A 15353-nucleotide genomic window follows, 5' to 3' on the forward strand; every position below is an offset into this window, starting at 1 on the left:
CGGATATAACTATCTAATCTCATTGCTACTTTAACAGATCAAACTCTAGGGTCCAAGGTCCAGAAGCCCACTAAGGGGCTCACAATAATAACAGTCTAAGCCACAGACTGTTACCCAAACAGAGTAAGTAGTACAGGACACCAGGTAAGACAAAAAAATAAATCTTAAACCTTCACCAATCCTAAACTCATCCACTCACGGAGTGCACAAAGGAGCATGCTCCTTAGTTGCGCTCCTTTGTGTGCGTGACTGAGGTGCGCACACCGGCGCCGCCACAAGTTAGATAAGGAGGACTTTCGCTGACATCACTAAGGGTGTGGGAGTTATGTTCAGCCTCGGGCAAAGAAAGGATGGAAAGCTTTTTGAAAAGCACCAACCTGAGAAAAAAAAACCCACCAAAACGCAGATTCCAGCACTTTAATCCAGCCCTGCTTATCAATAGAAGCAAGTTTGCTTACCATAAATGGTGTTTTCCATAGATAGCAGGATGAATTAGCCATACTAAATACCTATCTACCTCCCTAGAGAATTGACTACCAAGCTAAACTTTTCTCTGAAATCGACTGATGGGGTTCACGAAGTAATACCTGAGTAGGAATTTCTGCACATGTTCAGTAGAGCAAAATCTCTATTAGCTATGAGAAAGAAGTCTGGTGCCGCTGGATGACATTATTCCACGTTAATGCTAATTAATCCTGCTATCTATTATGAAAAACACTGTTTTACAGTAAGCAAACTTGCTTCCTTCATGAGAGCTTCACAGTAAAAAAAAGAAGTTTTCTCTTTCCTGCATCTCCTGTGAGCTTCACAGTAAAAAAAAGAAGTTTTCTCTTTCCTGCATCTCCTGTTTTCTGGTATGTTTTTATTTACAGGTTTCTCTAACAGTAGATAATGTTACTTTTAAGTGTAGATCCAAACTTAATAATATAGTACATGTGCATGAATTTTTATGCAGTGCATTGTTAATCAATAACATTTTTTCTTTTGCAGCTGTGATGAATTGCTCACTCTTCTGCTGAAATTAAATTGGCAATGTAGCTACCTAACAACCATAGTGGAAAATATAAATAGCCAGTTACCTGTAAATCCTCACAAGGTATTACTTACAATTATAAGCCATTGCTAATAAATTAGGAAATGTTTTAACTAACCTATTTCATTACCAAATTACAGTATTGTAATATCTTTGTATTATCAATTCCATCATTGGTTCTTCAGTAAGACGAATTACTCAAAATAATTTTTGATACAAAGATGAGAGGAACAATTAAAACTGTGAATCTGTTCATATGTTCTACAATCAAAGGCGTACAGGTACATAGCTCTTTCAGTTGATTAGTAGCATCACAAAGTTTTGCATCAACATAGTATCTGTTACGCTTGGGCTCCGGTCAGGAGTCGTGAACACCACCCAGCAGGGTGGCTCCAGGTGGAGAGAGACAGGAATGGCTAGAAACAGTGTCTGGTTCCAGGCTGGGTCAGGGCAGGCAGCAAGTAGCAGTGTCTGGGTCTAGGCTGGGTCAGGGCAGGCGGCAAGTAGCAGTGTCTGGGTTCAGGCTGGGTCAGGGCAAGGCAGGTCAGAAGGCCCGTAGGCCACACACACACAGAAGGCCCGTAGGCCACACACAGTAAGCAGGGCAAGGCAGGTCAGAAGGCCCGTAGGCCACACACAGTAAGCAGGGCAAGGCAGGTCAGAAGGCCCGTAGGCCACACACACACAGAAGGCCCGTAGGCCACACACAGTAAGCAGGGCAAGGCAGGTCAGAAGGCCCGTAGGCCACACACACACAGAAGGCCCATAGGCCACACACCGTAAGCAGGGCAAGGCAGAGAAGGCCCGTAGGCCACACACACACACAGAAGGCCCGTAGGCCACACACCGTAAGCAAGGCAAGGCAGAGAAGGCCCGTAGGCCACACACACACAGAAGGCCCGTAGGCCACACACCGTAAGCAGGGCAAGGCAGGTCAGAAGGCCCGTAGGCCACACACACACAGAAGGCCTGTAGGCCACACAAGGCAAGACAAGGCAAGGAATAAGGCCCGAAGGCCGCGCAAGGCAAGGAATAAGGCCCGAAGGCCGCGCAAGGCAAGGCAAGGAATAAGGCCCGAAGGCCGCGCAAGGCAAGGGAAGGTCCAGGGACCAAATGCACAGCAAGCAAGGAAGGCTAGAGCAGGGAGCCCAGGCGAGCTCGATGCCGAAGCACTGAGGGAACTGTCAGGCAGGGTTATAAGGGACAGCCCAGAACATAGAGAGGAGAAGGGAGATGGACTGGGCCTGTCAGGAGATCCAGCTCTAGAGGGACCCCTGGTGGTGAGGCGGTTGCACAGCAGCCATAGCCGTAACAGTATCCCTATTTGTACTCAAACAGTGATGACATTTTAATTTAATTCTAACAATTGTAAACTCCTTTTCCTGAAAGCTCAAAGTGGGCATACAAAACAAAAAAATATCACAGCTGGCATAGAACCCACAGTACAATCCAAACAGAAACTAAATAATGCCAAGAATACATAAAACTGTGATCCTCGAGCCACCACCGTCGCTGCTACTACATCTGCTGCCGCTCACAGGAAGGAGGCCTGCGCGATCGGCGCCCAGACCCGTCGGGGTAAGGCCTTTTATTCCCTTCCCCCCGGCGAGCCTGAGCGCGATCACCCAGACAGCAACACTTACCAGCCTCATTCGCACGGCCGAAAAACACGCCCCTCAACTGCAGCAGCCTATAGGGGATCGCAGAGGGACTTTTAAATTTCTTTCCCCTCCGGCGCCGCGCGACAAAGGGGCCTGCCCCTTTGTTCGCCCCTTCGCTTGACCTTCGTGTGCAGGACATATCTTAAACAACTTCCACTTATAACTCCAATGGCTCCTGAACCTTTTCACACCTTATAATTAAAATTATAAGTCACACTCCAGCAAGCTTATCTCGGACCACTCTCAACCACAGACTCACTCCAGCAAGCTCCTATTGGACCTCTCTCAACCACAGACTCACTCCAGCAAGCTTCATTCGGACTTCCAATAACCACAGATATATTCCAGCAAACTTCACTTTGACCCAAATCCCTCTCCTACTGACTAATTTCAGAACTACTATTTCTTCTTCTCCTCCTTTATTCAGTTGCTTTCCATATCTGACCACGCTGTGATCAAAGACTTCCTGCTCGTCCAAAGTATCTCAATTTCTGGGCCATACAGCAATAAAAGAACTTACCCCTGCTTTTTGCCCATTCTCTAAGTACCATTAAATAATACACCAATTAGAAATGTTCTCTCGCCACATTCCCACTATCAAACACTTCAACGTGAATTATAAACCGGCTAGATTTCTCCATCACTCTTCATTAACCAGAACTTTAACACCTATTTTGGTAACACCTATCACTCAAATGTTAGGTCTAGTAACTTTCTCCATCCTTCTATTAAATACACAATCTCTTCTAAAAAAGATCACCCTACTAAATGATATCCTCACAGATGAAAAGCCAGACATATGTGCGATCACCGAATCATGGCTAAAAGACACTGACACAGCCATTATAAATCAACTTCCCACTGACACTTACAATGTTTTCTCCATTCCAAGGATCAAAAAGAAAGGTGGAGGTATTCTCCTGGCTGCCAAAAAGAAATTTAACCTTAAAGTTCAAACTACTTCCTCTTCCTCCAAAATGGAGACTGGCCTGTTCAAATCTAAGGATCTTCAAATTTGCCTGATCTACTCCCCCCCCCAGCATACTTGAGAACAACCCTTCTCTTCTAACAGAATTTATCATCAAAAACCTTGATATTCACCTCCCAACAATTATTTTGGGGGATCTGAACCTACACTTTGATCGCATCCCTCTAACCCCAGCCTGTGAATCTTTACTGACCTCTCTTAATGCTCTAGGCTTTCAACAAGCTGTGACTAACCCGACTCATAAAGCTGGTCATACCCTTGATGTCATATAGATACAAAACCTCCCCTCTGCACTCCTATTCCTTGGTCAGACCACTTTCGGATTGACACCTGCTGTACAATAAAACAATTACCATCTAATGTTCAAAGCAAAAAAAACATCTACTTCCGAAAACAAGGTCAAACAGATGAAATTAATAATGTGATATCAGAAGATCTCAAAAATTTAGATCTCACAGACGCTGAATCAGCTACTTCGTCTTGGTTTAAAATTACTAGTAACATAGCAGAGAAACTCTGTCCTATTCAATCCAAGGAAATCAATTCTGAAAAAATAATAAGGAAAAAACCTTGGTATACTCCCGAGCTTAAAGCTATGAAAATGGAGCTACGTAAGACAGAAAAAGAATGGCGCAGAAACCAAAATTCTATGACTTTATTAAAATTCAAATCATTACTACACAAATATCGCCAAGCCACCGATAAAACAAAAAAAGATTTCTATGCTTCCAGAATTCACCAATATCAATTCAACCCTCAAGCACTTTTCCAATATGTCAAAAGCCTTGTTACTGCTCCAGCTCATAACAATCCAAACAACAATGATGATTCAAAATGTGAGGAACTAGCTACGTTCTTTTATAACAAAATACATTCTATTTTAACGCGATTTATGTCTCTTCCTGCTCCTTTACACTCCAACCAAGCTACATCAGCTACTCAAGATAAATTTGAAATAAAGCTATCTAATCTTGAGATTACTACTGGTATTGAAATTGAGTCAATTCTAAAGAAAATGAAACCAGCTTTCCACCCCACAGACATCTTACCTACTAAAATTCTTCTTTCAATACGTTCTACAATAGCAAAACCTATTGCTAAGATTCTTAACAAATCCATCACCACAGGCATAGTTCCTTCTGTACTTAAACATGCTATCATTACTCCAATGATAAAAAAATCTAACCTAGATTCATCTGATCCAGCAAACTTTCGACCAGTATCGAACCTACCCTTCCTTTCAAAGATCATGGAAAGAGTCATCAACAAACAACTAACTGATTACTTAGATGATCATCAAATACTCTTCCCATCCCAATATGGGTTCAGAAAGTACCACAGCACGGAAACGCTTTTGATATCACTATCTGAGGTGCTGCTAAAAGCTTTAGATACTGGCAAATCATACCTCATCGCCCTTCTTGATATATCAGCTGCTTTCGACACGGTAAACCACAACACCCTTATTACCCGTCTTTCTGAAATAGGTATATCGGGATTGGCTTTACAATGGTTTCAGTCATTCCTGAGCAATAGAACATACAGCGTTAGATGTGGACGAAGTGAATCCAAACCAAGAAATCTCTCTCAAGGAGTCCCCCAAGGATCTTCTCTCTCCTCCACATTGTTCAATGTTTACCTTACACCGCTATGCCGATTTCTCTCTAAATTGGGTCTTCAACACTTCATCTACGCAGATGATGTTCAAATACTCATACCCATAACCAGCACAATCACAAATGCACTGAGTACCTGGAAGATAGCCTTATTAGAAATTAAAACTATCCTCACAGACAACCAATTGGCTATAAATACCAACAAAACTGAACTTATCATAATTTCACCTCCAAAAAACACAATACTGATCAACTCTGAGATTTCTCAAAACAACTACCCTATTTCACAACAAGTACGCAGCCTTGGTATCATCATTGACAGCAATCTCACGTTTAAAAAATTCATCGCGGATACGGTAAAAAGCGGTTTCTTTAAGCTACTCACGCTTAAACGTATAAAATCTCTATTACACCAATATGATTTCCGCACAGTATTACAAGCTACTATTTTATCAAGGATTGACTACTGCAATGCTCTGTTACTGGGTCTACCTAAAACCACCATTCAACCTTTACAAATGCTGCAAAATGCAGCTGCCCGTATTATCACAGACACAAGCCGCCATGATCACATCACTCCAGCTCTTCAGTCTTTGCACTGGCTACCCGTGGCTTACAGGATAATTTATAAATCTATGTCTCTGATACACAAAGCCATTCAAAACAGAGAAATGCTTTGGTTCACAGATCAACTACAATTCAAAACTTCCTCCCGCCCAACGAGATTCCAGAATTTAGCCAAATTAAACATTCCTGCACCCAATCTGACTAAACTTTCTAGTACAAAAGAACGATCTTTCATCATTGCTGGATCAACAATATGGAACACCATGCCCTCTGAATTACGCCAGGAACTCTGTCACAAAAAATTTAAACAAAACCTTAAAACCTGGCTATTTAAAAAAGCCTACTATCAATAATCTGAATCCTCATCTACTCTTCCTAACATCCACAATCTATCATATATTGTTTATATGCTATTTATACAAAGTTATATACTGTATTGTACTCAAGTTACCATGTTATATTGTAAAGCGCAATGCTGAATTACTGTTTGTATGTAAACCGAGGTGATGTTATTTACGTACCCCGGTATAGAAAAATCTATAAATAAATAATAATAAATAAATAACTCTAAAACAGAAATTAAAACAACAAAGTCAGTATAAATGAACCGGTACATAATAAAACTTAAAACTCCTCAAATCAAGAAAATCCACAACAAAAAAAATATATATATCTGGTGAAACCCATTTAGAACTGAAGACAAAATGAGGCAATGACAAACTCCTACATGAGAAAAAATTGTGTGTAGAGGGCTTTCATTATATGCTTTCCAGAGATAGGGGAAAACATGAATTATATGAAAAGGATTTAAAAATTAACAGGAAAATTCCCCCAAATCACATGACAAATATGTTTCAACTAAATTTGGTCTGTTTTAAGTATAGATGTTATTATAATCTGCTTAATATAAGAACAACATAACACTGTAATTTCACACAATGTATGTATGCATAAGAAAAATCTTATAAAAAACATGCATAATGGACAATGTAAAAAGGCCATCTAACATACAAAAATGTCTACCAGAAAGCAAAGTTGATTACTTGGAACTGGGCTTCTCTGTAGACATAACCAGTGATGACATCCATCAGCACTGACATGGGCCCAGCAATAAAGAGTTAACAGTGTCTGAATGTGCACGGGAGTTCCCATGTGCAACCACTTTCTCATGGGTTTGTTCAAGAGTTAGCTTAGTAGTGAATTCTCCAGGGAGGTGGATTTGGTAATACATGTATGGCTGATTTGTCCTGTTGTCTACGGATAACCCCTCTTACAGGTAAGCAACTTTACTTTCTTCGTCGACAAGTAGGATTAAATCAGCCATAACCAGTGGGGAGACCCAAGCTGAGGGTTGCCTTGCAGAACAACTAACTGACAAACAACCTGGACCCCACCCAGTGCAGAGTAAACTATGGACAAGCTGCATAGAACTGTTTGCCCAAACGTTCTATCCCTTCAGGAAATGTTGTCCAGAGAGTAATGGGATATGAAGGTGTGAATAGATGATCAAGTAGCAGCTTTGTAGATTTCAATGGAAGTGACCCTCAGATGTGCCAGCGAAGTCACTTGATGTACCTTGGCAGAGTCCATAAGCTATAATCCAGCTAGACTTGAGCAGTGCACTGTGCAGTCTGCTAGCCACTTAGAATATTTGGCTATTGCCCGTCTCAATCTGATGGGATCGAAGAACACAAGCGGCTGATTAATTATATTTTGAGATGTTCTCTATAAGTAATTCACTAAGGTTCTCTTAGAGTCCAAGGAATGGTGAGACCATTGTCTTTTTAGATCTTTCTGCCACCTTTGATACGGTTAATCATGAAATATTACTTTCCAGGCTCTCCAATATGGGCATATCTGGAACAGTTCACTACTGGTTCAATTCTTATTTATCATACAGATCTCAACAGGTTTACATAAATCATACCAGTTCATCTCTATTTCCTTTAAAGACAAGGATTCCTGCCAGGCTCCTCCCTCTTGGCAGCCCTATTCAATATATACCTTACATCTGTTTGCCATCTTCTTTCCACCCTTGGAGTATCTTATCGTCTCTATGCTGATGATATTTAGTTCTACTTCCCTACTTGGCACAACTGGAAATCTACTTTACAATTCATCAAACTTTCTTTTCTCAGACAAAACTTGGTTGTCTCATAACAAACTCAGTTTAAATTTATCAAAAACCAAAATAATGATCTTTGGATATCCTTAATTTGAAAATATCCCCAAATTTATCTCTTTTTTGAAAACAAACCTATAAACATCTCTAAGCAGGTTCGCAACCTTGGCATCATACTCTATCCCAGATTAAATATGCAAACATATCAAGTCCACAGTTAAATCATGATTTTGCAAACTCCATCTTCTGAAGTACATCAAGCCGCTGCTCAACCCTACTGCCTTTCATATGTTGATTCAATCCTTGGTACTCACAGAATTGGACTGCTGTAACTCCCTCTATTTAGGTTTACCTCATCCATCATTATGTCCATTTCAGTTAGTACAAAATGCAGCAGCTCGCCTATTTTTTAACCAGAGATTACATGATCATATTTCTCAAGTTTTTATTAACTTACACTGGCTACTCATTAAATTGGCTCATCCAATATAAAATCTTGACTATACTTCATAATCTCATTCATAATAAAAACTCACCATGCAGAGAACCTCTTCCACTTGAGACTTCCTAGTGGAAGGTGTCTTAGATGTTATTAGAATGTCCTTCAACTTTCCAGAGAAGGAGTAAGGAGGATCCTATGGTGCATTCAACATCCATGCTGTGAGGGTCAAGGATGGAAGATTCAGATGACAGAATGTTCTCGTCCTAGGAGATAAGATTAGGCGAAGCCCCCAGCTGTAATAGAGGCTAAACTGACAAAAGGAGGAGTTAAAGATACCTAACTTTCACCTTGTCTTGTTGAATCCTGTCAATGAGTAGAATTGGAGGGTATGCATATAGTAGACAAACCCTCCAGTCTAGCACAAAAGCATCAGGAAGTTTACCTATAGCTGCTCTGTCTCATGTACAGAATTGGTTGACTTTCTGATTGTCCTCTGACACAAATGGGTTGATATCCAGGGTTCCTCAACAGAGAAACAGATGGCCCACTGTAGAAATACTTGCAGAGAGGTCTGAGAGGGATAACCGCGATTATAAGTGAAAAATAACTAAAATTATAATGCAGAGACTGAATCCAGGCTAAATTTTTATACCCTGGGTAATTAGGCAAGCAAGGTATTACCCTAAGAGTGATGCACTCTGGAAAGTAATTATTTAAACTGAGAACTAAGTGGTTTGGGCTAAATGTATTTTTATGTAACCATATTTGATTTTTTTGCACATATTTTTGTTTTGCTTGCTATATAATTATATTATATTATATATTATAATTATACTATTTTATGATTCTGGATTGTATTTATGATATAAACCAGATCAATTTTTTCTTTGTGTGGTATAAAAAAGTCTGGAAATACATAAAAATTCCTAGTGGGTGTAAATTTTGCTGAACATTTTTAGCCTATCACTGTAATCTAACCTGGATTTTGTGTGTGCATTATAATTTCAGGTATTTCCACTTATTACAGTATAACTACAACTACTCGTGTGGCAGAAGGACTCTGCTGAGTCAGTCTGCAAGCTTATTTTGGACACCCAGGGAATAAGTTGCATGGAGGTAAGACCTGTGATAACAGGCCTATGACCAGCTCCTTTGTGCTTCTTCATAAAGATCAGATGATCTTGTATCTCCTTGCTTTTTTATATAAAACATGGCCACCTGATTGTCCTTCTGGATCAGAATTCTCTCGCCTGAGAACAAATGAAAGAAAGCTCATAAGGCATATCGGATGGTCCGCAACTCCAGAAGGTTGATCCGTAAATGACTTTCCACTTCTGACCACACTCCCTGAGTCCAAGGAGCACTGGTGTCAGCTCCCTAGCCTCTGATGGAAGCATCAATAAACAGCACCACTTGATGTGCTTGGATTCTCAACAGAATTCCTATGGCAAGAACTTCCAGGTTCATCCGCCACTGCAGAGATTCCTACATTTTAAAAGAAACAGCTGATGTAACAGTGGTTGGAAAAATGTATCCCACTGATCTTTGAGGGTCCACTGAAGGCCATGCATGTGAAAGGGAGCCAGAGGAATTACATGAATCATCACTGCCATGTAACCCAGGAGGGCAAGGACCGACATTGCAGATGTACATTCACATTGTAGAAGGGAACTTGAGACCCATTACAGTCATAACCTTCTTGACTGGCAGGGAAGGCTTTCTGCTAGAGAATTGATCCAGGCTTCTATAAACTGGATCTTCTGGGATGGTGGTATGTTAGGGACTGAAGAAGCTCAATCGTAAGTAGGTACTCCAGGATGCCTATCAGGGCAGGGCCCTTATTAACCAATCATTACTGGAATACACAGACTCACTGTTTCGAAGGTTGCACTGCTACAACCACCAGACACTTCAAAAATACTCCAGAAGCAGCTAGAGGCCAAATAGGAACTCCTTGTGCTGATAGGGGTAGATTTTATAATTTTGCGCGAGCGCATACAAAAGTACGCTGGATTTTATCAGATACACGCGTATCTTATAAAATCCGAGGTCGGCGCGCGCAAGGGGGTGCACATTTGTGCAACCTGCGTGCGCCGAGCCCAGCGCACGCTGCCTGTACCCTCCGAGGCCGCTCTGATTTCGGAGCGGCCTCGGAGGGAACTTTCCTTCGCCCTCCCCCCACCTTCCCCTCCCTTCCCCTCCCTTCCCCTACCTAAACCCCCCCCCCCCGGCCCTATCTTAACCCCCCCTTACCTTTGTTGGCAGATTTACGCCTGCTGAAAGCAGACGTAAATCTGCGCGCGCCAGCGGGCTGCTGGTGCCCCATCACCCGACCCGGGGGCTGGTTCGGAGGCCTTGACCACGCCCCCAGGCCGGCGCCATGCCCCCGGGCCCGCCCCGAAACGCCACGTCATTTATGCAACGCCCCGACACGCCCCTTTTATGAAGCCCCGGGACTTACGCGTGTCCCGGGGCTCTGCGCGCGCCGGCGCGCAAATCCGGCAGGATTTACGGCGCAGGGCATTTAAAGTCCGGCCCATAGTGTATATCCTTCTCCACACAAAAAAAAAGCAAACAGAATGTTGGGAATTATTAGAAAGGGAATGGTGAATAAAACAGAAAATGTCATAATACCTCTGTATCGCTCCATGGTGAAGACCGCACCTTGAATACTGTGTACAATTCTGGTCGCCGCATTTCAAAAAAGATATAGTTGCAATAGAGAAAGTACAGAGAAGGGCGACCAAAATGGTAAAGGGAATGGAACAGCTCCCCTATGAGGAAAGACTAAAGAGGTTAGGAGTTTTCAGCTTGGAGAAGAGACGGCTGAGGTGGGATATGATAGAGGTGTTTAAAATCATGAGAGGTCTAGAACGGGTTAATGTGAATCAGTTATTTACTCTTTCGGATAATAGAAAGACTAGGGGGCACTCCTTGAAGGTAGCATGTGGCACATTTAAAACTAATCGGAGAAAGTTCTTTTTCACTCAATGCACAATTAAACTCTGGAATTTGTTGCCAGAGAATGTGGTTAGTGCAGTTAGTGTAGCTGTGTTTAAAAAAGGATTGGATAAGTTCTTGGAGGAGAAGTCCATTACCTATTAATTAAGTTGACTTAGAGAATAGCCACTGCTATTATTAGCAACAGTAGCATGGGATAGACTTAGTTTTTGGGTACTTGCCAGGTTCTTGTGGCCTGGATTGGCCACTGTTGGAAACAGGGTGCTGGGCTTGATGGACCCTTGGTCTGACCCAGTATGGCATGTTCTTATGTTATCCAAAAAGGAAATATCTACTGAAATGTCATTCAAATGAGAATGCCACTCACCTAAAATCATTAAATATTGGATTTTTTAAGTTTAAATGTATAGCCGCATCATCAAGCCTGACAGCGTGCTCCCTTTGCATTCAAACCGGGAGCCGCCCGGTCTTCTAATCATCTGCAGTCAAAAGAAATTGAGGATCTCGTGCGAGAGGGAGAGAGACTTGGTTTTTTGACATCTAAAGAAATTCATTTTCTGATTAAGAAACATCCCGTTCCAATCTTTTACCTTTTGCCCAAAATTCACAAAAATATTGAAAATCCACCTGGGAGACCTATTGTTTCAAGCAGGGACTCGTTATTGGAACCATTGTCTAAATTTGTTGACGTTTTTCTGGCTCCCTTTGTGCCGAGATTACCTTCATATATAAAAGATTCACAACAGATGATCCGTTTTTTAGAAGACATTCATTGTGATACCAGTGGACTACATCTAGTAACCCTTGATGTTGAGTCTCTATATACCTCTATCCCACAAGAAGAAATGATGGAGATTGCTATGACTCATTTTGAATCCCGATCCCGTCCACAACGCATCCCTTCTGAGTTTCTTCAATCTCTATTACACATTGCACTTATTAAAAAAAATTTTGCATATAAAAATTTTTTTTTCCAACAGATACGTGGCACCGCAATGGGTGCCACCATGGCCCCGGATTTAGCCAATTTGTATATGGGCTTTTTTGAACAGACATGGATCAATGATAACCTTTTTTTCAATATATTTTGCATGGAGATGTTACATAGACATCCTGATCCTATGGGAAGGGACTCAACAGATGTTTAATGATTTTTTGGCTTGGTTAAATACACGCAATTTATGTCTGCGGTTTACAGCAATTTTTCAAACACACATAATTACTTTTCTTGATATCACAATCGAGAAATTATCAAATGGATTTAAAACTTCTGTTTACCGTAAACCAGTGAGCAGCAACACTTTTACATTTTAGCAGTGCGCACCCGCGGAGCCTAAAAGAAAATTTGCCGACTGGGCAATTTTTTAGAATTTGACGTCTCTGCTCATCTCAAGAAGATTACCGTCATCAAGCAGCAATTTTGAGTGACCGTTTTCTGAATAGAGGATATCCAAGACGTTGTGTCAAATGAGCATATCTTCGAGCCAAATATACCAATCGAGACTGGTTGTTTTTACCCAAAGAAAGAACAACAGAAGATATGCTGACCTGTGTAGTGCTTTTCTCTCCTATGGCGTCAGTGTTTAAAGATGTGATTCACCGGAACTGGCACATGTTATAACTCTGTGCAGAATTTGAGTCAAGGCCAAGATTTACATACACGAAAGGCTCAAGTTTAAAAGATCAGCTGGTACACTCAGACTCGACAGTCTATTCATTGAAACAAAGTATTGAATCACATGCAGCCTGTGGGGCTTGTTCTGTTTGTGCAAACATGCTAACGACTACTCAGATTCAGTTTAAAAATCCACAACTCCTAATTAAGTTGAAGCAACATACTACATGTAAATCAATGGGAGTAGTATACATTATTCAATGTCCGTGTGAGATGACTTATGTTGGAAAAACTACGTGACAATTGCGAACAAAAGTGATTGAACATCGCTCCAGCCTAGCCACACAGTGTTTAAATGCACCTATAGTCACACATTGCCTCGAGAAAGGACATGCATTTGATGAATTACGATTTTGTGTTTTAGAACAAGTTTTACCACATTGGCGAGGAGGAGACATGAACAAGAAATTAATACAGGCTGAAAAAGATGGGTATATTTTTTAGATACATTACATCCTAGAGGTCTGAATGCGGAACTTGAATTGAATGTATTCCTTTGAAGTAATCATGATGACTACGTCATAGTGAGCAATGACGTTGCCTTCACTGTGATTGGATGTGGCTTGGTTGTAAGCTGACGTTTGACGTAAAGATGGTCTCTGTTCCTTCTGTCTGAATAGGTTTCGAGACGATTGCCGTCCTGTTAGAAGGTTTGATCTCATGCCAACACCAGATAAGTAACATAAGTACAGTTACAAGATATGCTTTTTGGCAGTGTTTTTTCTTATATAGGAACTGATATGACAGAGAAATTTGAATGAAAATGCACGGAGTGGTGCTATTTTTGCATGGATTGTTATATTACTAAGTAAATGGATTTTCACGCACTGCAGCTTCTGATGAAGCAGTCTTTTCTGCGAAACATCGGCCGGTTGTCGAGCTGAATTGAGAATTGTAAACAGTGATCATATATGCAAAAAACAAGTGGAACTGAGAATTGAATAAATTGACCAGACATGCAAGAATATATGTAAAAATTGTTTTCAAAGAAAATTAGAGAAAAAAAGAAAAAGACTGTGACCACAGATGATTAGAAGACCGGGCGGCTCCCAGTTTGAATGCAAAGGGAGCATGTTGTCAGGCTTGATGATGCGGCTATACATTTCAACTTGAAAAATCTTTAAAAATCCAATATTTAATGATTTTAGGTGAGTGGCATTCTCATTTGAATGACATTTCAGTGGATATTTCCTTGGATGATATTTTGCAGTAAGTGGAAATTAAGATTAGTTCTTTTTTTGTATGTTCATATGTTAACCTGAAGAGTCTTTGGTGGATAGGGATGTGAACATGTGCATTCTTCAGGTCCAAAGCGCACAGCTAGTCCTTTGTCTGAATGAACAGCAGAATTGTCTGACGCAAATTCATTTTAAACCTCTCATGAACCAGTAACTTGTCCAAGTTCCACAGATCCAGGCTGGGCCTCAGCCCACCCACCTTCTTTTTGTAATAAAGAAGTACCAGGAGTAGAATCCTGTGCCACTCTCCTAAGAAGGGGCAGCATCTATGAACTTCTGTTGCAGAAGGAATGTTTTTTCAGCTGAGGCTGAGCTGATAGAGTGGGGTCGGATCTAGAGCATGACATTCGGGAGAAGGTGCAAGAAGTGTAAGTGGTAGCCATATTTCACAATTCTCAGAGCCTACTTGGCCATCATGATGCAGTCCCATTCTAGCAAGAATGACTGAACCCTACTACCCCACCAGAAGAGGCAGGGAGGCAGGCATCTGAGGCATCAAAAATTTGCCTTAGGCTTGGGCTGGAGCTGTTGATGAATCTTTGGCTGACATCTGTCCTTCTGCTGATTTCTAGAGGGTAGCTTCTGAGGATGAGGAGATGGGGTCCATTGCCTCTGGAAGGAGCAGAATAGCCTTCTTTGAAAGAATGGGTATTTTATGAGAAGTATGGGAGCCTGAGTACGATGATCTAGTTTTCCAGCACTGAAAACTGATTGTAGAGTGCATCAGCATCACCATCTTCTGTACCTTGTTCCTAAACAGGTTCTTTCCTATGCATGGGACATCTGCCAGACGATCAGAAATGTATTTCTGGAGCCAGAAAAGCCTCCTGACTCCAACAGATATTGCTGTGGTTCTGGCTACAATGTCAGAAGCCTCATAAGTGGAGTAGATCAGCTGTTTACCACACATTTCTGAATCTGCCAAGGCAAGTCCAAGCTCAGTCTGACTAAGAACCCGCAAATCTATCAGAAGTTTAAGCTTTTATACACATTTGTGCAGGTACCATGCCATGAAAAGGTTGTGGGCTGCAATCCAGGCACTGAACATTG

At 41.4% G+C, this 15353-nt stretch overlaps 1 protein-coding gene across 3 annotated transcripts in view; it reads left to right on the forward strand.

Moving 5' to 3' along the window:
• The window catches only part of ASZ1 (ankyrin repeat, SAM and basic leucine zipper domain containing 1), a 434600-nt gene that overhangs the window by 394043 nt on the left and 25204 nt on the right, over nt 1-15353 (forward strand). For 2 of the 3 annotated variants that reach the window (XM_029616793.1, XM_029616795.1), the window contains exon 11: nt 991-1096. The exons of the other annotated variant lie outside the window; for it this stretch is intronic. In XM_029616793.1, the coding sequence (XP_029472653.1) occupies nt 991-1096 (106 nt within the window). The remainder of the gene's footprint in view (nt 1-990; nt 1097-15353) is intronic. 3 annotated transcript variants of the gene reach the window in all.

The sequence above is a fragment of the Rhinatrema bivittatum genome, chromosome 9 (assembly GCF_901001135.1).
Source record: "Rhinatrema bivittatum chromosome 9, aRhiBiv1.1, whole genome shotgun sequence".
Classification (NCBI taxonomy): Eukaryota; Metazoa; Chordata; class Amphibia; order Gymnophiona; family Rhinatrematidae; genus Rhinatrema; species Rhinatrema bivittatum.